General features: G+C 55.2%; 1 protein-coding gene across 3 annotated transcripts in view; it reads right to left on the bottom strand.

Annotated features, from left to right (window-relative positions):
• AHRR (aryl hydrocarbon receptor repressor) overlaps window positions 1-21,329 on the bottom strand; it is a 76,994-nt gene extending 55,665 nt beyond the window's left edge. The window contains exons 1-3 of one of the 3 annotated variants that reach the window (XM_024118504.2): window positions 21,241-21,329; window positions 11,655-11,727; window positions 4,372-4,553 (exon numbers count right to left, since the gene is read on the bottom strand). In XM_024118504.2, coding sequence (XP_023974272.1) covers window positions 4,372-4,553; window positions 11,655-11,719 — 247 coding nt within the window. In that variant the 5' untranslated portion in view covers window positions 11,720-11,727; window positions 21,241-21,329. Of the gene's footprint in view, window positions 1-4,371; window positions 4,554-11,654; window positions 11,728-12,317; window positions 12,350-19,993; window positions 20,098-21,240 lie in introns of those variants that run through there. The other 2 variants (XM_024118507.2, XM_055086496.1) reach the window with 2 other exon arrangements.
• Window positions 21,330-22,153: the final 824 nt, after the last annotated feature.

Below are 22,153 nucleotides of genomic sequence, written 5' to 3'. Positions count from 1 at the left end.
ATCCCCCTGCCTCAGGGGAGGGGGTGGGATCGGCCGTAATGTGGGAAAAGCACTCTGCTCCTGGTCAAGAAGAACCATGGGTTCAGGTGGACACCTGGACAGATGCCTGAACTCCTGGAAACAGCAAAACTGAAGCCTTTCCAAGACCACCAACCCTGGCGTGGCTGGGCACAGCTGGACCTGAGGAAGTGACCAGAGAGGAAGAGACCAGTCCCTACTAATGTCCCACATGCAGCTGGATGCTTCTGGGGGAGGAAGGTGAACAGAAACCCCACCTGGGAAGCTCCAGAGCTGGCCTAAGCTGTCCAACAGGTCACTGTGAAAGCCCAGGGCATGGGGAACCCCAGGCACAGGGATGGAGACCCCAGCATGGAGATGGAGACCCCGTATGGAGATGGAGACCACAGCATGGAGATGGAGACCCCAGCATGGAGATGGAGACCCAGTGTGAAGATGGAGGCCCCAGCATGGGAGATGGAGACCCCAGTATGGAGATGAAGACCCAGTATGGAGATGGAGACCCCCGCATGGAGATGGAGACCCCAGCATGGAGATGGAGACCCACGTATGGAGACGGAGACCTAGTATGGAGATGGAGACCCCAGCACAGAGATGGAGACCCAGTATGGAGAAGGAGACTCCAGCATGGAGATGGAGACCCAGCATGGAGATGGAGACCCCAGCACAGAGAGGTAGACCCCAGCACAGAGATGTAGACCCAGTGTGGAGATGGAGACCCCCGTATGGAGATGGAAACCCCAGCATGGAGATGGAGACCCCAGTATGGAGATGGAGACCCATTATGCAAGATGGAGACGCCAGAATGGGAGATAGAGACCCCAGTATGGAGATGGAGACCCCAGTATGGGAGATGGAGACCCAGTATGGAGATGGAGACCCAGTATGGAGATGGAGACACCAGCATGGGAGATGGAGACCCCAGCATGGGAGATGGAGACCCCAGTATGGGAGACGGAGACCCCAGGATGGGAGACGGAGACCCCAGCATGGGAGATGGAGGCCCCAGCATGGGGATGGAGATCCTAGTATGGGGATTGAGACCCCAGTATGGAGATGGAGATCCCAGCATGGGGATGGAAACCCCAGTATGGAGATGGAGAGCCCAGTATGGAGATGGAGACTTAGGCACAGTGATGGGGACTGCAGAATAGGAATGGGGCCCCCAGTATGGGAAATGGAGACCCCAGTATGGAGATGGGGAAGCCAGTATGGAGATGGAGACCCCAGGATGGGAGACGGAGACCCCAGCATGGGAGATGGAGGCCCCAGCATGGGGATGGAGACCCCAGTATGGGAGATGGAGACCCCAGCATGGGGATGGAGGCCCCAGCATGGGGATGGAGACCCCAGTATGGGAGATGGAGACCCCTGCATGGGGATGGAGAGCCCTGCATGGGGAGACCTGGCATCAGGAGCCAGGGCCTGATAGTTTCCAAAGGCTGGGCTGTGAGTCCCCAGCACTTGCCGGGCTGTCCCAGAGACCTCCTGTCATCCCTTCACGGAACTCTCTCCGCTTCATGAGCACAGCCCTCAGTACCCCAACCTGGGCGCTGCAATCCCTACTTTTCCGATGTCAGAGGTGTTGGCTCCTGAAGAGACAGAATTCCTGCTGCCCCTTCAACGTTTTCCAAAGCCGGCTCCCTGGGCCCCACAGGCTGCTCCAGGCCGACCACACAGTTTTTTTAGACTGTGTGTGTTTGCATGTCCTGCACTTATTTGGAAGCCAGTGATGCTCCAACAGTCACCTGAGCAACCTGCACCAGCGACCTGGCAGCACCGGCAGGGCCTGGGTTCCAGGATGAGGACCCTGGACTCCACACCAAGACCACAGCAGTGCTGAAATGACTGTCTTTGCTGTTTTACACATTTGAGTTTTTCCTACCTAAAAAATTGATGGATTTCAGTAAGGCTTTGGAAACCTGGAAAGTAAAACAAAACTCCTGTAACCGCGTCTCCGAGATAAATGCTGCTAACGATTCTGTGTGTCATTCCAGTGGGGGCTCGGGTGGGGTCTGCGGATGTCCCCACTGCAGGGCTCCCTTCGGCAAGGTGCAGGGCCCTCCCCATTGTCCCCACAGCAGGGCCCCTGTAGGACACAGACCCTCCCCTGGAGGGACACAGGAGGGCCTGAGAGGCCTGAAGGCCTGACCCCAAGTCACACAGCTGGTCACAGCCCCTGGTCTCCTTGAAGCCCCCGAGGACACGGCATCCAGCAGCGAGCCTACTGCTGGCCTGGAACTACGTGCCCTGGGCCCCACTCGGGAGGCGCCACTGGCCGGTGGTATTGCTTTTTAATTGTAAAGTAGTATAATTCAAAGCCACTTTAGGGGATGTCACTTTCAACTTCCACTCGGCACGGAGGAGCTGGGAAGAGCGGCTGCCCACCTCACACAAAGCGCCACCCAGTCCGCGAACTGCCCCGTTTTCCTGAGCCCGTCGGAGAGCCAAGCCCCGGAGCAACGGTAACCCGAACTCCGGGGAAATACAGGCGCTTTCGGGGAGGGACAGGACACCGCGGGAACGAGAAGGACTCAGACAAAATTCAGGCCCAGTCCCGAACGGGGGCCAGTGGGATGCGCAGGACCCCTGGAGGCTGCAGAGGTTTGGAGACGGGGTCTGCAGGGGCCTCGCAGCCGCCCACGGGGAAAAGGGGGCTGGCATGGGGAGGGCGCCAAGCCCCGGCACCGAGGGCCTGACGAGGTCCCGGTGCCACTGGGGGAGGAAGAGAAAACCCCTCTGCCCCGCGGAGGGGGCCCAGACCACAGCTGGGGTGGCTGGGGTGCCGGGGAGGCCCCACCCCAGATGCAGGAATGCAGCAGCAAGGGTCCCTTAGACGGCTCCTTGAGGGGGCTGCCTCTGTGTGGCCTGCAGACCACACCCGCCCCCTCGCCTCCTCCTGGAAGCCCACCAGGCTGCACAACCCTCCTGGTGACCCCCCCGCATTCCTCCCCCCGTGGCACCCACCATTCTCCGCCGTCTTCCAAACCTACTTTTCCAGAAATGTTTCATGAGCTTGGGCCTCCAGCCATGGGGGGTGTGGGTGACGGACACCCAGTAAAAGAGCACGATTTACTAGGGGGACGGACCCGGGCTGAGCACTGGGTGAACCCCAGGCCAGGCTGTCAAAGCTCAGCTCACGAACCTGTCGGGGGGAAGGACACCGGCAGGTGTCACAGGGAGCAGGGACACTGCCCGGCCCCCAGGACCAAGGCCGGTTGTGCAGACACAGAGCCCTGTGAGCTGGGCCTTCCCCCGGAGGCAGAACGGCTTTCCACGGGGGACAGCTTGACACACTCAGGTCTGCACTACCAACGAGGGTCCAGGCCCCAGAGCAGAGCAGGACACGGGTGAGGGGCCCGGGGTCCTGCGGAGTCAGACAGAGGCCGCAGGGAGCCAAGGCCCCTGTGCGGAGCTCTCACACAGAGGGCGCTCTCAGAAACCAGCAGCAGCAGGAGGGTCTGGGGTTCCTGCTCCATGAGAGGAAGTGAAGGCCAAGGTGGGCCCTTTGGAGGGGCTGGTCGGCGCTGGCCCAGCTGGAGGGCACGGCGGGTGGAGCTGCTGGCGGTCCCTGGAGGGTCAGGGTGGAAGGCAGGCTGAGCCCTTAGGAAAACCGCCCTCCCTCTCCCGGGGCCGAGAAAGCCAGCGAGGCGCAGAGGCCGTCACACCTCAGACACGTCGGAGCCACGTGGCCTCCCGGGCCCAGCAGCAGGGCCGGGCAGCGGCACGGGCCTGGGTCCCCGTGGTTGCAGGGCTGCAGCCCCACCAGCTGGCCACGCTCACCGCGCCCGAGGTGGGTTGCGGCCGCGGGAGGCTGTCCCAACGCCTTGAGACCGAGCACAAACTCAGGAGTCTGCCGCAGTCCCTACACCGGCTACTGCCCGCGCCTGCCCACCTCCAACACTTATCCTACCCGCTCCCAAAGACATGTTTCAAACTCATGATTTTGTAAGAAGCTCAGACGTAACTGAGGGGCGATGGCAGCAGTCCCAGGTCTGAAGCAGAGTGGTGACAACCACGTTCCTTCCTCAGGAGCTCAGCCAGGCCACATGCAGAGTAAGGCTTGGCCTGGGGCACCGGATGTGGGCAAGTACCCAGAGCTACTGCAAGGGTCCGACACACCAGGCACCCCCGTGCAGAGAGGGGCCGGCGCCTGGCCGGAGCTCCCAGCACCCCCAGGGCCCTGGGGCAGGTGAGGCCAAGCAGGGCGAGGGCTGGCCCCAGCCCCTCGCCCAGAGCCACGCGTGTCGCTCTGCATCCAGCGCTCCGCCTCTCGGTGGTTCCCCGGGATGAGAGGCGCCGACCGGCTGACCCCGGCACAGCCGGGCGGGACCCAGGCGAGGTGAGTCCTACCTTGGAAGAAGCTCTTCACCCGGAGGTAACTGACGCTGAGGCGCAGGACCGAAAGCTTGTCCAGCTTAGAGATGATGTCGGGCGGCAGCGGCAGCAGGCCGGCTAGGCGGTCCAGCTCGGCGTTGAGGCGGTCGCGGTGTCTCTTGGAAGGGTTCGACTTCTCGGCGCCCATGGCGGGCCTCCTGTGGGGAAAGGTCACCGTGAGACTGGGACTCGCAGGCTGAAAGCCGCCCCAGGTGGTGACCTCAGGAGGAGCAAATCAGCCTGAAAATGCAGCCGCCAGGCGAAGACGCGCCCATCCGCGAAGGTGCGGCGACCGCGCCAGCCGCGGGACGGCAGCCGTCGGGCGGGACGGCAGCCGTCGGGCGAGGCCCGAGAGGCGGGGCGGGAAGCCGGGAGCTGCGCGACGCCACACGCCCCCGCGCCTCCCCGTGCTAACTCCCCGGCGTGGCAGAGGGCCACGGGCTCTGGCCGCGCCGCTCGCCTCTCTCGGCGATCCTCCAGGGCCCTCAGTCCAGGGGCGGGCGGCCCCTCGGGCCTCAGTTTCCCACCACACGGCAGGGCCCAGAGGTCCCGGGGCGAAGATGACGGAGGCGGCGCGGGCACCGCGGCGCTGTCCCGCCCGCCGCCCCGCACTGAGGGAGCGGCCCTGCCCAGGCCTCCCCGCCCCCCACGACCCCGCTCCTGGGCCCCCTCAGCCCCGGGACGACGGTGCCCTCCCCCGGCCCGCCCCCACCTCGCACAAACTCGACTCGGAAGCCTCCTTCCCAGAAAGCAAAGCCAGGACGGCTGGGGAGGGCCCCCCGCTGCTCTTAGGGGCTCGGTACTCTTTGGTCCGGAAGATCCTATTTTTCTACCGTGTGTTCACTCGTACGAACGTCGAAAGCTGCCTTACCCAATCCTTTCTGTCAGAAGCCCCAGGGCTCACCCCCCACCCATGCTGTCAGCGCCGAGGCCACACAAAACCACACAAGGGCTGCAGCTCCAATCCCAGAAGCGACTTCTTTCTTTTAATGGAGATGTAATTCACATAACGTAAAGCTGTTTTAAAGTTTTGGCATTTACCACATTCACAGTGCTGTCAACCTCTATCAAGCTCCAAAATATTTTCTTCACCCCAAAGTCACCCCCCGCCCGCCCCACTAAGCACTTTTTCTCATCTTCCCCTCCTCTCAGCCCCTGGCGGCCACAATCGCTTTCTGTCTCCCCAGGTTGGCCCGTTCTAGACACTCTGTGTAAATGGAATCAGACTTTGCGTGCCTGGCCTCCTTCACTGGCCATCAGGCGTCAAGGTTCATCCACGGCACAGCCCGGGTGGAGCTTCACTCCTTTTCACGGCTGTGTTCCACGGCCTCGACGGATGCACCTGTTCCTCTGTTCACCAGTCCACGGGCGCTTGCCTTGCTTCCACTTTACGGGTGTCGTAAACCCTGCAGCCACGAACCTCGAGTCCACGTTTCTGCTTGAACACGTGCTTTCGGTTCTCTTGGGTATACACGCCTAAGAGCGGAACAACCCGCTTAACCTGGTGGTTCTAGGTTTAACTTTGAGAGGAGCTGCCGGGCTGTCCTCCACAGCGGCTGCGCCGTGTCACGTCCCCCGGCCACCCTCCGCAGCCTCGCCAGCACTCGCTCTTTTTCTTTTTTAAAATAAGAGCCATTCTCACAGGTGTAAAGCAGTATCTCATTGTGGTTTGATTGGCATTTCCTTAGTGACCAGTAAAGTCAAGCATCTTTTCACGTGTTTGTCGGCCATCTCTTTATCTTCGTTGGAGAAATGTCTACTCAAGTCCTTTGCCCATTTTCGAACTGGGGTGTTTGTTTTTCTGTTCTTGAGTTGTAGGAAATCTTTATATACTCAGGATACTAGATCCTTAACAGGCATACAATTTGCACTTATTTTCTCCCATTCTCTGGTTATCTTGCCGCTTTCTGCTGTTTCTTTTTTATTTTCTTCCCCTCAGTGAGGCACCTACGCCAACATTACTCATGCTGCTAGCCAAAATTTAAAGGGTCAGGAGGCCGGGGGAGACTGGGCAGACCCCGTGTGGACTGGCACTTGACGGCCAGAGGAGAGGCCCACCCAGGAGTGACAGACACTCGAAGCCGCCCCAGAAAACAAGGTAGCACTGAGGGCAGGTGTGGGGGCCAGAGAAGGGGAGAGGATGGCCCGGCTCAAACCTCACCTCTGGGTAGACCTGTGGGAGCAGTCGCCCCTCCCAGCCCACGTGTGCCTGGGATGGGACGAGCCGTGACTGTCCCCAGCCCGCACCCACGAGGGGCACCTGGGGGGACACTCGCAGCTGAAGAAACAGGTGCTGGAAAAGCTCTAGTCCTTCCAGCTTTCTCAGACCACCTGGCTGCCCCTCCACGCAGCCCCCCTCCAGTTCCGGGCGCCAGAGCAGGAACCAACCTCCCCGCCCCCGCCAGGTGGCTGAGAGGGGCCACGTGGAGGGAAATGCTCCCCTGAGCTGGCCTCTGGCTCGAGCCCAGGGCCACAGGGAGGAAGCTCCGACTCCCCAGGGTGGAGACTCGGCAGGAGGTGAGGGGACAAGGACCACCAGCACGGGAGGCGCCTGGCCACTCGCTGGCAGGAGGTTTACAAAGGGAGCCAAAAACATAAAACACCTGGGACAAGGCCAACAGAAGACATTCCAGATGCCTAAACGGAGACTATAAAATAGTGCTGAGAAAAACTTAAAGAGACATAAACAAACAGAAAGACACACCATGTACATAGACTGTAAGACTCAATATTGTTAAGACTGTGTTACTCCCCCAAACCGATCCATGGACTCAATGGAGCCTCAGCTGAACTTCCAACAGGACTTTTTACAGAAATGACAAGGAGTCTAGACTTTACATGGACATGCAGAGGACAGAGAATAGCCAATTAGAGGGCAAAGTTGGAGGATTTGCCTGACTGACTATAAGCCTCTCTGAAGCTGCAGTGTTCCGAATGGTTTGGTATTAGAGAAACGACGGAAACAGAGATCAATGGAACAGAATAGAGAGCCGAGAAACAGACTCACATATTTTTGGTCAATTCATCTGACACAGATACTGAGGCAATTCAATAGGGAAAGAAAGTCTTCTCAATAAATGGTGCTAATCAACTGGACATCCATGAAAACAAGTAAACATCAGCCCTTACCTCACACAATACCTGAAGTTAGCTCAAAATAGATCATAGACCTAAGTCTAAAATGTACCATGAACGTTTACAAGAAAATACGCGAGAAAATCTTTCAGACCTCAGTGTAGTCCTGGGACTCTTAGGACACGCACTAAAGAAAAAAAAAACCTGTGAAAGAAAAAAATGATAAATTGATCTTTTTCAAAACTTTTTAATTGTCTTTGAACATCACCATTAAGAAAATGAAAAGGGGAGGCATAGATTGGTTAAAAATATTCACAACAAGAGCCTGTATCCAGAATATGTAAAGAAGTTTTACAATTCAACAAGAAGACAAACAGCCCAATAAGAAGATAGGCAAATTATTTAGAAAACTCTTCACCAAAGAAGCTGTATGGACGGCAAATAAGCACATAAAAGGATATCAACACCATCAGTCACTAGGGAAAGACAAATTAAAACCATGGTGAGCTACCACCACAACCCATCAGAGTGGCTGAAAGCAAGACTGACACCCCAGGCATCGCTGAGAAAGTAGAGGAATCACACGCTCAGCTGCCAGGAATGTAAACGGTGCAGCTGCTTTGGAAAATGGTCTGGTGGTTTCTTAAAAAGTCAAACCCTCCTCTGCTGTATATGTGACCTACAATCCCACTCCTAGGTGTTTACCCAAGAGAAATGAAAACATTACATCCAAAGACCCGTATGTAAACATTCACAGCAGCTTTATTCGTGATACCCCAACCTGGGAACCACGCAAATGTCCACCTGAGATGAATAAACACACGTGGTTCATCCACACAACGGGGCACCGCTGGGCGTAAGAAGGACACACCCGGCACACAAAGCACGGAGGAACCGACATCATCTTGACAAGGGAGAGAAGCCCCACACGGTGTAGGGTCCCATTTATAGAAAATGCCCGGAAATGCAAACCAGCCTCCTGGACAGGAGCACAGGCAAGGTCGCCTGGGACGAGGCTACCGGAGGAGTGACAAGCGCACAGGAACCTTCGGATGTGACGGGAGCGGCTGTGACCTTGGCTTCGGCAGTGTTTACACATCTCAGAACCAATGAGACTGTGCGCTGTAAGTACGCGCAGCTCTGCATGCTTCAGTCACAGCCCAGTCAAGACCCGAAATGCAAACGAGGGGGGAGACCCGCTGCTCACACACCTCTGAGCTCAAGGTGCCCATCCGCGCGGTGCAGGGACCCGCCGCTGCGGCCCCGCCCCAGCCCTGCTTGCCTCCAGCGCAGGTCCCGCCCTGAGGGCCTGGCAGGGGGCAGGTTCTACCCTGGGGTTCTAGCAGGTCCCACCTCCCGGTTCATGCATCACAGGCTCGCGGCTTTCACGGCCCACCCACGGAGGATGGGGCCAGACCACAGTCCGCGGCCCTCGGCGAGGCGAGGGGGCAGTACTGCAGCTGGCCCGTGGGGCTCACAGCCCAGGAGGGGCCGCGGGCCCGGGCACCTGCACGTGTGCACACCTCCGGCAGCTCCTCTGGCCTTTGCGATACACAGACGCCGGCACTCGGACAAGCCGGCGTGGCCATGTCCCCCAGAGGGTCCGCGGGCACAGCCAGGGGAGCGTGTTCAAGTTACTCCATTGTCTTTCACTGCCCCTCAGATCACAAGTCTAAATGCCCAATGCCATTACAAATCGGTGAGGAAAACACTGATTATCGAATAGAAGTATTAGGAACAGCCAGTGGCCACAGGGGAAAAGAGAGAGATTCAGACCCCACGCCTTACACCAGGAAAAATTCCAAGTGCTCAAAATTTAAATATATATATTGAGGAATCCAAAAAATTTAGAAGAAATCCTGGGAAAAGTCTCATAAACTTGAAGCAGGGAAGATCTTTCCAATTGTGACATAAAATTAATTAGCCACACAAAGTAAAAGATGAATAAATTCAACTTCATAAAAACGAAATGCTTTCTGCACTGCAAAGAACACCACAAGTAAAATTAAAACTGGGGAAAGGTATGTGAAATACATGTAAGAATTAGTCTCCCCAATGTACAACAAGCTCTTACAAATCAAGAAGCAAAAACATAAACAATAGAAAATTATCAAAAGTTCTCAACACAGACAGTTCACAGAAAAGGAAATACAGCGGCTGCTAAGCCTCACGTAGGAGAAGAACACGCACATTCACCAAAGTCTGAGGCACACCGTGTGCCCGGCAGGGCGTGCCTCCAGCGCCGGCCAGTTTGGCGACACCCGTGAAATCGCAAATGCCACGCTCTTGCCCTGAGCGATCCCACTTGCAAGAATGCATATGCCTGTTGGGTCTGGCCTTGATTTACCTGCTTGCAAGCTAGTAACCTGCCGCTGCTCACGGATCCTGGCAGAAGGCGTGAGCCTCCGCGGTCGAAGACAGGAAACTTACTGCCCACAGCGTGGCAGGCAGCGCGAGCCTCCGTATGCATCACTGACCCCAAGTCTGTGACGGTGACACAGAAGGGGCCAGGCAGGGGCTGCGGGCGCAGGGTTTGTGTCAAAGCCGAGGAATCCACCACTTTCACAGTAAAGAGCTGACAGGCCTGCTGGGGCCCGCGAGGCAACGGCCAGCACACAGCCACGGCGGTGGCCTCTCCAACGACGAGCACGAGTCCAACACCGGGCACGAAGTCACTCAGCCCAGAGGCGCCTGTAAGCCAGTCGGAACGGACGCTGGCGGAGGGCTAGTGACAACAAATCACGGCATGCCCCGCACAGCTGGACAAGGACCCGCGGGGAGCAACGTCGGAGGTGCAGGGCCGTGTGTGCAGACGTGGCCCGTGTGCACAGAGGCAGGGATCTCCTGTGCTGCACACCCTGTTCGCTGATTTGTGCGTTAATGCGCTCAGCCCCTCGGATCCCGGTGTACGCAGCCCCCCGGATCCCGGTGTACGCAGCGCCCCGGATCCCGGTGTACGCAGCCCCCCGGATCCCGGTGTACGCAGCGCCCCGGATCCCGGTGTACGCAGCGCCCCGGATCCCGGTGTACGCAGCCCCCCGGATCCTGGTGTACACAGCTGCCTCTTCAGGTACTTCTTTCCTTATTTAATGTGACAAATGTTCTCACCAGAACAAATGAGCTCAGGACATAGGCCCCCCGCACCACCTCCTCCTGGTGCATAGCTCTGCCCCCTGCACCTGCCCCCTCTCACCTGCAGACCAGGCTGAACACTTCCCCCAGCACCCTGACTCCATCCCAAGGCCCACAGCGGCCACACAAGTGACTCAGGTGACAACCACTTTCCAAAGTCCAGCCTCACCAGCCTCTGACACCCGTCCTTGGGACTGGAGATGCCTGCATTCCTGTCGAACTCTCATGGGGTCCTGCAGCCCCTGGGGGCCCGGAGGGTGGCCTGGGTCCCAGAAACCCAGATCCCCACATAGACACTACTGCAGCTGCACACACACACAAGCCCACACCCAGACAGGGCTGTGTTACACACATGAAGCTACATCACACATTCACACATCTGTATTACACACATACAGAGGCTCAAACACACACACACACACACACACACACACACACACACACACACACACAGCCCCAGCCACGGTGGACACACCGCAGGACCTGTCCCAGGACGGACGTAGCCCTGGGCTCTGGGAGCCGCTCTCTGCAGACCAGTTCCGTGACTGCTGGCCACCCGCTTCATGGCCCCGAGCCCCACGGGCCGGCCACGGGCAGGTGGGGGATATGAGCGTGGTGCTGTGTCCCGGGGCTGGCGGGGGCCGTGCCTGGGGTTCCCTTCCCCCACCCCACTCTGCCTCCCGGACACCCCAGGCCGAGAGGACGAGCCCCGGTCTCCTTTCGTTTGGGGTGAAGCCCAGAGGCACTGGTGCATGCAGCCAAGGATGAGGATGGGGTCGTACCCGGGCCGGGGAGGGGCACCCTGGGCCAGACCTCAGCGTCCAGTCAGGGCTGGGAAGGCGACCCAGGGTCCTACCTGCGCTCCAGAGCACCAAGAGTGTCCCCTGCCTGGCCCGACCCCCGCTGGTCCTGCGGGTCCCCGCACCCTCAGGAAGTCTTGACCGAAACCTCGCCTCACTCACTTTGTTTCTAAAATTCACTTTTTCAGTGAAAACACAAATGCCTCCCCTCCATCAGTAACAGTCAGCAAAACCAGAAGATGGATACTTTACTGTTTCTGAATGGGCTTCCTTCTTTTCCTCCCGGCGTACAGGCACTCCCCCGGCGGAATCATCATCTCGGGCCCTAAGGAAACAAGGGGCATCAAGTTGGTCACGCTGAAGAGACCCCAGTGCCCCCACACCCCCCCAAACCACCAAGGCGGCGGGTGTAGCAGCGGAGGCCCCACGCACTGTCTTCCCCCAGCGCTGGCTGAGCGAGATGCCCGAGGGCGTGACCGGCATGGGGGCCGGGGGGGGGGGGGGGACACCATCCCCTCCTTTGCCCAAGGTTGAGGCCGGCTCACGACCTCTCCCCTTCGATGGGCGGCCTTGTGGCCACCAGCCTAGCCAGAGGACGCAGTCCTGTCACCACACTCCCGAGACGACAGCCCTGTGCTGGGAAAGCTTCCAGCAGGTAAACACCCCGAGGTGCCAGAAAGCAGGAGCCACTCCGCAGGGTGTCCGAGAGCAGGACACGTGGCCGTGGGCACCGAGGACCGTGTGCTGGGTCAGGGCCCCGGGCAGGCAGGCTACCCCAGAGCCGTCTGCGGCCAGGCTGCCCCCCCCCACTCCTCCCCTACGGCCTGTATTTCTAGGCACACAGGCTTCCTCTTTTCTACGTAAAATCTCTCTCCACTCCACAATGCTGGGCTTCCACTTTGGCCACTAACTCACAGCCGCACTGAGCCCAGCTGACCATGCCTGCTGGCCTCCACCAGCACTGTGGACAAGGACACTGCCGTCGGTGTCTGTGCCCTGCGGCTGGTCAGCTCGACCATCACCTCAGGGAGTGCATCAGAATCTTGATTTTCCCGTGCAGTGAGGATGTCTGAGCCCTCACAAACATCCTGCAGATCGGTGACCCCTCAACACCAGGCTCTGGGCCAGCTGACCCAGAGAGGAGGTTAGGAGCGCTCCCCTGGCCTCAAGTGTGTACAACCTGGAAGAGGAAGCAGAGTCAAACACACGATTTCCACCCTGTCCAGAAAGTGCAGTGAAAATATTGGAAACATGTCATGGATCCACTTTTAAGTACAAGAAACACTTTGACTACTGACATAAGTAGGTGAAGTAAATGGATCAAAAAAGATACACTAATCAAAAGTACAGCTGGAGTAGCTGTGTGAGTATCAGACGAAGCAGACTTCAGACAAAGGAATATTACCAGGGACAAAGAGGGATATTATAAAAGAATAAAGGGGCCAATTTTCCAAGAAGACACAGCAATCCTAAATGAGAATGCATCACCCACAGCTTCGAAATACAGGAAGCAAAAACTAATAAAACTGAAAAGATAATTCATAGTAACTTCAACATTCCTCTCTCAGTAATCGATAGAGCAAACAAACAGAAAATCACAAAGGATATAGGATATCCAAACAACAACAAATGTAGACTAATTGAAATATATAGACTACTCCAGCCAACAACAGCAGAATACACATTCTTTGTACATGGAACATTCATCCAGATAGACCATATTCTTGAACTTAGAACAATCCTTAACAAACTTAAAAGAATAAAAATACAAAGTATGTTCTCTAACAATAATGGAATTAAACTAGAAAGATATATGGAAAATTCCCAACTATTTGGTAAGCAACCCATTTCTAAATAACCATGGGTCAAAGAGAAAGTCTCCAAGAAATTTAGATGTATTTTGAACTGAATGAAAATGAAAACACAGCATATCAAACTCTGTGGGATACAGCTGAGCAGTACTTTGATGGACACTGATAACATTAAATGTTTATATTAGAAACAAATTAAACGTTTCAAATAAGTAATCTAAGCTTCCACTTTAAGTAATTAGAAGAGAAAACAAATCCAAATCAAGCAGAAAGGTGGAAATAATAAAGAGGAAAAATCAATGGAACTTAAAATGGAAATACAGAAAAATCAACGAAACCAAGAGTTGGTTCTTTGAAAAGATCAACAAAATTGATAAACCTCTTGCCAGACTGACCAAGAGATAGAGAAGATATGAATTACTAATATCATGACTAAAAGAAGGGACATCACTACAGATCCCACAGACATTAGAAGGAAAATAAGAGAACACTGCCATGAACGTAGCTGTGTGCCCGCCAAATTCATATGTTAAAGCCCTAATCCCCCATTTGACTGTATTGCAGATGGACCTTTAAGGAGGTGATTAAGGTGAAATGAGGTCATACAGGTGGAGTCCTGATCTGACAGAACTCTTGCCCTTATAAGAAGAGGAAGAGAGAGGAGAGCTGTGTCTTCACGGTGTGCAAGCCAAGAAGAGCACTCTCATCAGAAGCCAAATCAGTAGGGAACTTGACCTTGGACTTCCCAGCCTCCAGAACGGTGAGCAATGCATTTTCATTGTTTTTAGGTGCTGGTTAAGCCACCCAGTCTGTGGTATTTTGTTACAGCAGCCCAAGCGGACTAAAGCAAATACTATCCCCACAAATTCAACAATTTAGATGAAATGGACCAACTTCTTGAGTGACATAAACTACCAAGCTCACTCAAGAAAAAACAGAGAACCTGTTTAGCCCTGTATTTATTCCAACAACAACAAACAAAAGCAAAAGCCCAGATGGATTCACTGGTAAATTCTACCAATTGAAGGAAGAAATAATACCAATTGTTTGCAGAAAACTAAAATTTAAATTTAAAATTGCCAACTCATTTACAAGTTACAACTCGTTACAAGCATTACCCTGATACCAAAACCAAAGACATTTTGAGAAAATGACGGACAAAAATCCCTCATGAACATAGGCACAAAAATCTTCAATTAGGTATTAGCAAATGGGATCCAACAATATATAAAGAGCACAACACATCACAAATGGCATTTGCTCAAGGAATTCAAGCCTGATTCGACATCCAGAAATTGACCAGTATAATTCACTTTATTAAAAAATAAAAGAAAAAAATACATATGGTCACCTCCGCATACATAAAATTCATTTGACAAAATCCAAATCCATGCATAATAATAAAAAAGAACTCTCACCAAACTAGGACTAGAAAGGAACTTAATTAACCTAATAAAGGACATCTACCAAAAAAACCTGCAGCTGACATCACACCTAACAGTGAAAGACTGTATACATCCCCAGAGATCATGACTAAGACAAAGATATCCTCTATCACCATTTCCCTTAATGTTCACAGACAACAGGATGCTACATACAGAAAATTCCAAAATTTGGCTAAGACAAACCTCTTATAACTTATAATAATTGAGTCCAGCAAGGTCACAGGGAAAAAGGACAATATAAAAAAGTCAATTGTGTCTCTATACACTAGCAATGAACAACTGGAACACAAATTTTTAAAAAACCATACCGTTTACAACAGCACCAAAATAAAAATTAAATATTTAGGTAGTTCAATAGGTTTAATATGTGTAACTGGGGCCCTAAAGAATAGGAGGGTAATAGAGGTGAGAGAAAAAATTTAAGTAATAATAGCAGAAATTTGTCCAAACAATGAAAACTATAAACCTACAGATTCAAGACGTCAATGAACCCCAAGCACAAGAAACAGGAAGAAAACTACACCAGGCACATCATAATCAAATGACTCATAACCAGAGATAAATAGAATAATCTTAAAAGCCACCAGAGAAAATAGCATCGGGTACAAAGAAACAAAGATAAGTATGACAGCAGATGCCTCCTGAGAAACATGTACACGAGGAGACAGTGGAGCAGCATCTTTAAAGCACTGAAAGAAAAAACCTGAAACTAGCATTCTAAACCCTGTGAAAATATCTTTCAAAAATTAAGGCTAAATGAAGACTTTTTCAGACATAAAAAAGCTGAAAGAATTCATTGCCAGCTGACCCACACTATAAGAAATGTGAAAGAGTGTCTTCAGGCCAAAGGAAAATGATACCAGATGGTAACGTGGATCCACAAAATGGAACAGAAAGCACAGGAAGTGGTAACTGCATGGGTAAGAATGCAAGACTCCTTCTTACTAACTAACTATCTCTGAAAAATAATTGACTGTTTAAACAACAATGACAACAATGTGTTGTGGGGTTTATAACCTACGCAGATGCCAAGGTCTGGCAACCACAGCACGAAGGCCAGGAGTGGGAGGTGGTGGCACCCCACTGGGAAGCGGTGTACTGGTACCCGTCGGGCTTGCTCTGCGCGGATGGGCTGGACCCTTCGAGCATTCCTCCTCTGTAGCGAGCACAGAGTGAGGGGCTTCTGGTTCCTGTGCGTCCCCTGTGTCTTCTTGTTCCTGCTCACCTCTTACGGAGGCCGGGAAGCTCAGCGAAACATCTCCGCCAGCCCAGAGCCTGAACCCCTACGTACAGGCAAGCCCTCTCGGCACCCCCTCAGCCCTGAGTACCCTTCCAAGCTCTCCTTCTGCCGTTGTTAATACTTCTTTATATGAATTAAAGTCTCTCAATTCAAACCAAAAATTAAGTAAAAAACATAAAAAGCTGGGGCTTCCCTGGTGGCGCAGTGGTTGAGAGTCCGCCTGCCGATGCAGGGGACGCGGGTTCGTGCCCCGGTCCGGGAGGACCCCACATGCCGCGGAGCGGCTGGGCCCGTGAGCCACGGCCACTGAGCCTGCGCGTCCGGAGCCTGTGCTCCGCAAGGGGAGAGGCCACGGCAGTGAGAGGCCCGCGTACCGCAAAAAAAACAAACAAAAAAACAAACAAAAAAAACATAAAAAGCTGATTTTTAAAGTTCACACGTTTTAGAGATACATGCTAACACCTGTGAAAGGATGACACGTCAGCAATTTGTTTCTGTGTAATCTGCGGAGCAGGGTGGGGTTTACATGACACCGAATCAGCCAATATTGACAGCTGACCATCTATGATACTTGATGAATAAATTGGACTCATTAGAAAATTCTCTCCACTTTTGTAAAAGATTTGAAAATTTTCATAATAAAAAGGTTTTTAAAAAACATTGAGGGCTTCCCTGGTGGCACAGTGGTTAAGAATCCTCCTGCCAATGCAGGGGCACGGGTTAGAGCCCTGGTCTGGGAAGATCCCACGTGCCGCAGAGCAACTAAGCCCGTGTGCCACAACCGCTGAGCCTGTGCTCTAGGGCCCATGAGGCACAGCTACTCACCCCACGTGCCACAATTACTGAAGCCCATGCACCTAGAGCCCATGCTCTGCAATGAGAGAAGCCACCCCAGTGAGAAGCCCATGCACCGCAATGAAGAGTAGCCACCGCTCGCTGCAACTAGAGAAAGCCCGCATGCAGCAATGAAGACCCAACGCAGCCAAAAATAAATAAATAAATAATTTTTTTAAAAAAGCATTGAAAAAAGAGAAATGTGGCACAAGAATAAACATAATGTGGTCAACTGATTTTCAACAAAGCCATTCAATGGGGAAAGAACTGTCTCTTCACCAAAAGGTGCTGACACAAATGGACATCCAATACCAAAGAGTGAAGCTGGACCCCTACCTCACACCCTTTACAAAAATTAACCAAAGTCAGTTAAAGACCTAAGTGTAGGAGCTAAAAGAAAACATAGAGGGCTTCCCTGGTGGCGCAGTGGTTGAGAGTCCGCCTGCCGATGCAGAGGACGTGGGCTCGTGCCCCAGTCCGGGAGGATCCCACATGCCGCGGAGCGGCTGGGCCCGTGAGCCATGGCTGCTGAGCCAAGTGTAGGAGCTAAAAGAAAACATAGAGGGCTTCCCTGGTGGCGCAGTGGTTGAGAGTCCGCCTGCCGATGCAGAGGACGTGGGCTCGTGCCCCAGTCCGGGAGGATCCCACATGCCGCGGAGCGGCTGGGCCCGTGAGCCATGGCTGCTGGGCCTGTGCGTCCAGAGCCTGTGCTCCGCAACGGGAGGGGCTGTAGCGGTGAGAGGCCCGCATACCGAAGGAAAAAAAAAAAAAAAAAAAAAGAAAAAGAAAACATAGGGCTATATCTTCATGACCTTACATTTGGCAATGGATTCTTAGATATGTCACCAAAAGCACAGGTAAGAAAAGAAAAATGAGATAAATTGAACCCCATCAAAATTTAAAACTTGGGCTTCAAAGGACACTATCTAGAAAGTGAAGAGACAACTCACAGATGGGAGAAAATATTTGCAAATCATATATCTGATAAAGGTCTGATATACAAACTACATAAAGAACTCTTAAATCTCAACAACAAAAAGACAAACAACCTAATTAAAAATGAGCAAAGGACTTGAATAGACCTTTCTCCCCCCAAGAACATACAAATGGTCAACAAGCACATGAAAAGATGCTCAACATCATTAGTCACTAAGGAAATGTAAATCAAACCCACAATGAGATACCACTTCATACCCACGACAATCGCCATAATATTTAAAAAAAAAAAAAAAAAGGAAAATAACAAGTGTTGGTGAGATTGTGGAGAAACTGGGACCCTTGTGCCACGCTGGTGGGGATGAAAAATGGCACAGCTCCTGTAGAAAACAGTTTAGTGTTTCCTCAAAAAGTTAAACATAGGGTCACTACACGACCCAGCAATTCCACTCCTACGTATACGCCCGAGAGAACTGAAACTATATGTTCAAACAAAATCTGGCACACAGATACTCACAGCATCATTATTCACAAGAGCCAAAAAGCAGAAACCACCTAAATGCCCATCGACTGATGAACGGATAAACAAAATGTGGTCCATCCATACAGTGGACTATTACTCAGCCATAAGAAGGAACGAAGCTCTGATGTACCCTACGACACAGATGAAGCTTGAAAACATCATGCTGTGTGAAAAAGAAGGCAGACACAGAAGGACACATATTGATTGCATTTATATGGAATGTCCAGAACAGGCAAACCCACAGAGACAGAAAGTAGGTGAATGGTTGCCAGGGGCTGGAGGAAGAAAGAATGGGGAGTGACTGCTTAAAGGGTATAGAGTTTCCGTTTGGGATGAAGAAAATGTTTTGGAATTAGAGGTGGTAGTTGCACAACTTTGGCAATATACTCAATAAATATCACTGAACCTTAAATTTTTAAATGGTTAATTTTATGTAGTGTGAATTTTACCTCCCTAAAAACAAAGAACACAAATTTGTATATAAATATAAATACTGTGTCTGGAGTGGCCACGAAGACGGGAGTGGCAGGAGAGAACCGCGCAGCGGGGCTAGGAGCGCCTGTGGGGCATTCTGAGAGGAGAGGCGGGGACGGGTGGCAGCTGCGGGGCCTTGGGGGTCAAAAGCTGGTTTTTAAGCTGCTGGGGATGCCGCGGCAGAGGAGACAGGAGAGCTCTGGAGAGATGGGCTGGGGTGGGTGAGCGCGGATGGGGCCCCGGTGGCCACAGGCTGGAGCAGGAACGGGCGGACGGATGCTTCGGAAGGGCCCAGCCTTCTCGGCTCTCCCTGAGCCACGGCCACCAGGCCCGCGCTTCTCTGGGAAGCTGGAACCCGGCGGGCCAGGTCCTCCCACCTGAGCTGCAAGGGCTTTCGACCCAAGCAGGAGAGGCCGGAGCCGGACCCAGGCCTGGCGCCAGCCGGCGGGGAATCCGGTCAGGGATGCTTCCCCGCACGCGAGAGGGGCCGGACGCCCCTCAAGATCAAAGGTGAGGGGCTGGCTGACCTGCCTCAGCCCAGGAGGCCCACCCCCAGCACCGCCGGTCCCCGAGTGAGTCCGAGCTCAGAGCAGGGCTGGCGCGGGCTGGAGGCGACAGGGAAGGTGAGCAGGGGCCGGAGGGCACTTCGGGGGGCGGAGCTGGCCCCTCTCTCTCCTCAGCCAAAACCCCCTCCCCACGGCAGGAGCCGAGACGACGGGGTCCCGGCCCTCCCCAGCCGCACACGGGGCCTGCCGGCTGGCCCCCAAGGCCCGTCCTCCCTCGGTGGAAGGGGCCTAAAAACACGGGCTACGGCAAGAAGCGCCAGGGCAGATAAACACTCTCCAGGTGCCCCTTTGCGGGTGGGGGAGAAATCAAGGGGGCCGGCCGTTGTCCCCCGGAACAGCCATGGCTTGGGGTCCAGTTCCTGCCGATTCCTGCCCTAGGAATCCTAAATATGGGCTCCATTTTACTGAATACCGTGCGCTTTCCTCAAAAAGATGAAGTCCTCATCGGATGGGACCCAACTCCCCACAGAAATGCGCCACTGAGGCAGCACGAGGGCCAGCCCCCCAGAAGCTCTGGGCCGACTGTGTTTCTCCGAGAAGTCTGAACTTCTATAAGAACCTTTTATGGTAAAACTAATACCTGACCATTTCAGAAAATACACACGAGCAACAAAGAAAAATAAAATATCCTCCCATGCCATGTAGGGGTGCCGTGGGCTCCCGCCCAGCATGTGCGCCCCGTCCACAGGGCCGCGCCGCTCTGGGACCGAGCTGAGAGGGAAACGATGCACGCGGTCGGAGCTCCGACTGCCCGGTATCCACCTGGGAGTCACCATCCGCGAACAGGGAGCCTGCAGCCACGGCTGCCGGAGGTGGCACAGCCCCCGTCAGGGCCGCGCTGCCCACCGGCTGCTCCGCTGCCCGCGAGCGAGCGAGCGCCGAGGCCTCCACCAGGATTGGGCGTGGGCCCAGGAGGCTGCAGGAGCCAGGCTCCAGGCCCTGATGGCGGACGCTGGGTGGAGGCCAGCCGGTCAGAAGCCCGCCTCTGCCAGAGGCCCCTGGAGAGTGTCCGGGGTGGGCTGGGCTGCTGAGCAGGCCGGGAGAAGTCCGGTTCGCCACTGCTGAGTGCCCAGAGCAAGGGGGCAGATGCCCAGGGCACACGCTCGCGCAGCCCCTCTGCGCCCGGCCCCGCGACGACCAGAGCCTGTGGCTGGTCACACAGAGGCCCCGCGTGAGTCACAGGGCGGCCACAGCTGGAGACCCACTGGATGCTTCCAAGGGGGGCTGACGCCTCCGGCCCCAGCCCTTCAGACCAACCAGGAAACAGACGAGGAACCCAAGGGCAAACTGCCCAAGGCCTCTGACCTCTGACCCTGGCTGGTCACCTGCCCCGTGGGCAGCCCCCTCCCCAAGGGGGGGGGGGTCACAGCAGCAACACCGGGTCCCTGAAGTGTTGAGGGCCTGTGCCTCTCACAAAGTATCCACAATCTGGGATTTTCCGCCTCTCAAAATAAGACTTTAGGGAAAAAAAACTTTCTCGGTGCCACTAACTGAAACCCAGCGCATTCCTGGAACACACGCCTTCCGCCCTTCCAGAGTGTGAGAGCCCCGAAGGAGGGGGCTGAGCCGGGCACCCCCAGCTCCGGGACCCCCCGGCCGGGGGCCTCCCCTCACCAGCTGCCCTGGAGAGGGCTCAGGAGTCCAATTCAAAGTCCCCCCCCGCCCCGCCCCGCAGCATCTGCCGAAAACAGTTCCGAAAGAAACTGGGCCAAGAGCAAAGGGCAATTAGGCCAGCTCCCCCCCGCGCGGGGATCGGACGCGCCCAGGCCGGGAACCTGAGGGACCGCAGGCAGCGAAAGTGGACTGACTTTCCTCAAAAGCCCTGTTTTTAGTTTTAGGTGAGAAGCTGCCCGTTGGACCCCAGGGCCTGGCGACGTGAGGATGGGGTGAGTGGGGTTGGAGGGGAGAGGGGGATGGGGGGGTCGGGGTGCGGGAGCCTTGGGAAGACGGCCCTGCGCTAGGGTCTCCCTCGCGGAGTTGGACCTGCGGGGCACGTCCAGCGCACTTACCCGGCCGGCGGGGCGCGGAGGCTCAAGCGCGCCCGCGGGAGGTGTCCGCGGGGACGGGGAGCTGTGGCTGCGCGGCTGCCGGCGCTCGCATCTCGGGGACCAGGCGGCGGCTGTGGCCGCGGAAGAACGGCCCCACCCCGGCACGCGAGCCGCCCCGCCCCGGAGCCGACCGAGCCCGGGAGGCGGCAGGGGGCGCGCGCGCGCATCTCCGCCCGGCCAACGGCCCCCGGGTCTGTGCGCACCACGGTGGGGTCCTGCCCTGCGCCCCTCGCGTCCCCGTGGTCCCCGGGATCTCTGTGCGCCACGGTGGGGTCCCGCCCTGCGCCCCCCCGTCCCCGTGGTCCTCCGGATCTGTGTGCGCCACGGAGGGTCGCGCTCTGCGCCTCTCGTGTCCTCGTGGTCTACCCAAGGGTCTGTCGGCTCCAGGGTGCCTGCGCCCCTCGAGGCCCCCGTGCTCCCCGCGGGAGCCCCAGACCCTCTATTCCTCGCCCGCAGTCGCGCGCCCCCTTCCACCTGCGCCCGCGGAGGCCGAGCGCGCACCTGCCCGCGGGGCGGAGGTGCGGGGCCCAGACTCCCCTAGCAGCTGGGTCCCGGCGTCCGGATGCGAATGTGTAACGTGAGCGTAGCATGTCCTGCTCCGCCTGCTCCAATTAGGTTGTTGCTAAAATCAAAGGGTTTTACAGTTTAAAAATACTAATGTAATACTTTTAACCCTGCACCTTCCTGGAGCCGCAGGGCAGTTCGCGGAAGTCTCGATCCCGACATTTCTGGTTCGAAGGAGCCAGGCCTCCAGCGGGGCCCTTCCCAGCCCTCAGGCTGCTCCTTCCCCCTCCTCCACCCGGACCATCTGGCCCCTCTCCTCCTCCGTCCTGGAGGACACGTCCTGACTTTGAAAGCTCCCCTTCCCTCACTG

The sequence above is a fragment of the Physeter macrocephalus genome, chromosome 8 (assembly GCF_002837175.3).
Source record: "Physeter macrocephalus isolate SW-GA chromosome 8, ASM283717v5, whole genome shotgun sequence".
Lineage (NCBI taxonomy): Eukaryota > Metazoa > Chordata > Mammalia > Artiodactyla > Physeteridae > Physeter > Physeter macrocephalus.
This window is presented reverse-complemented; position numbering and strand designations above follow the sequence as displayed.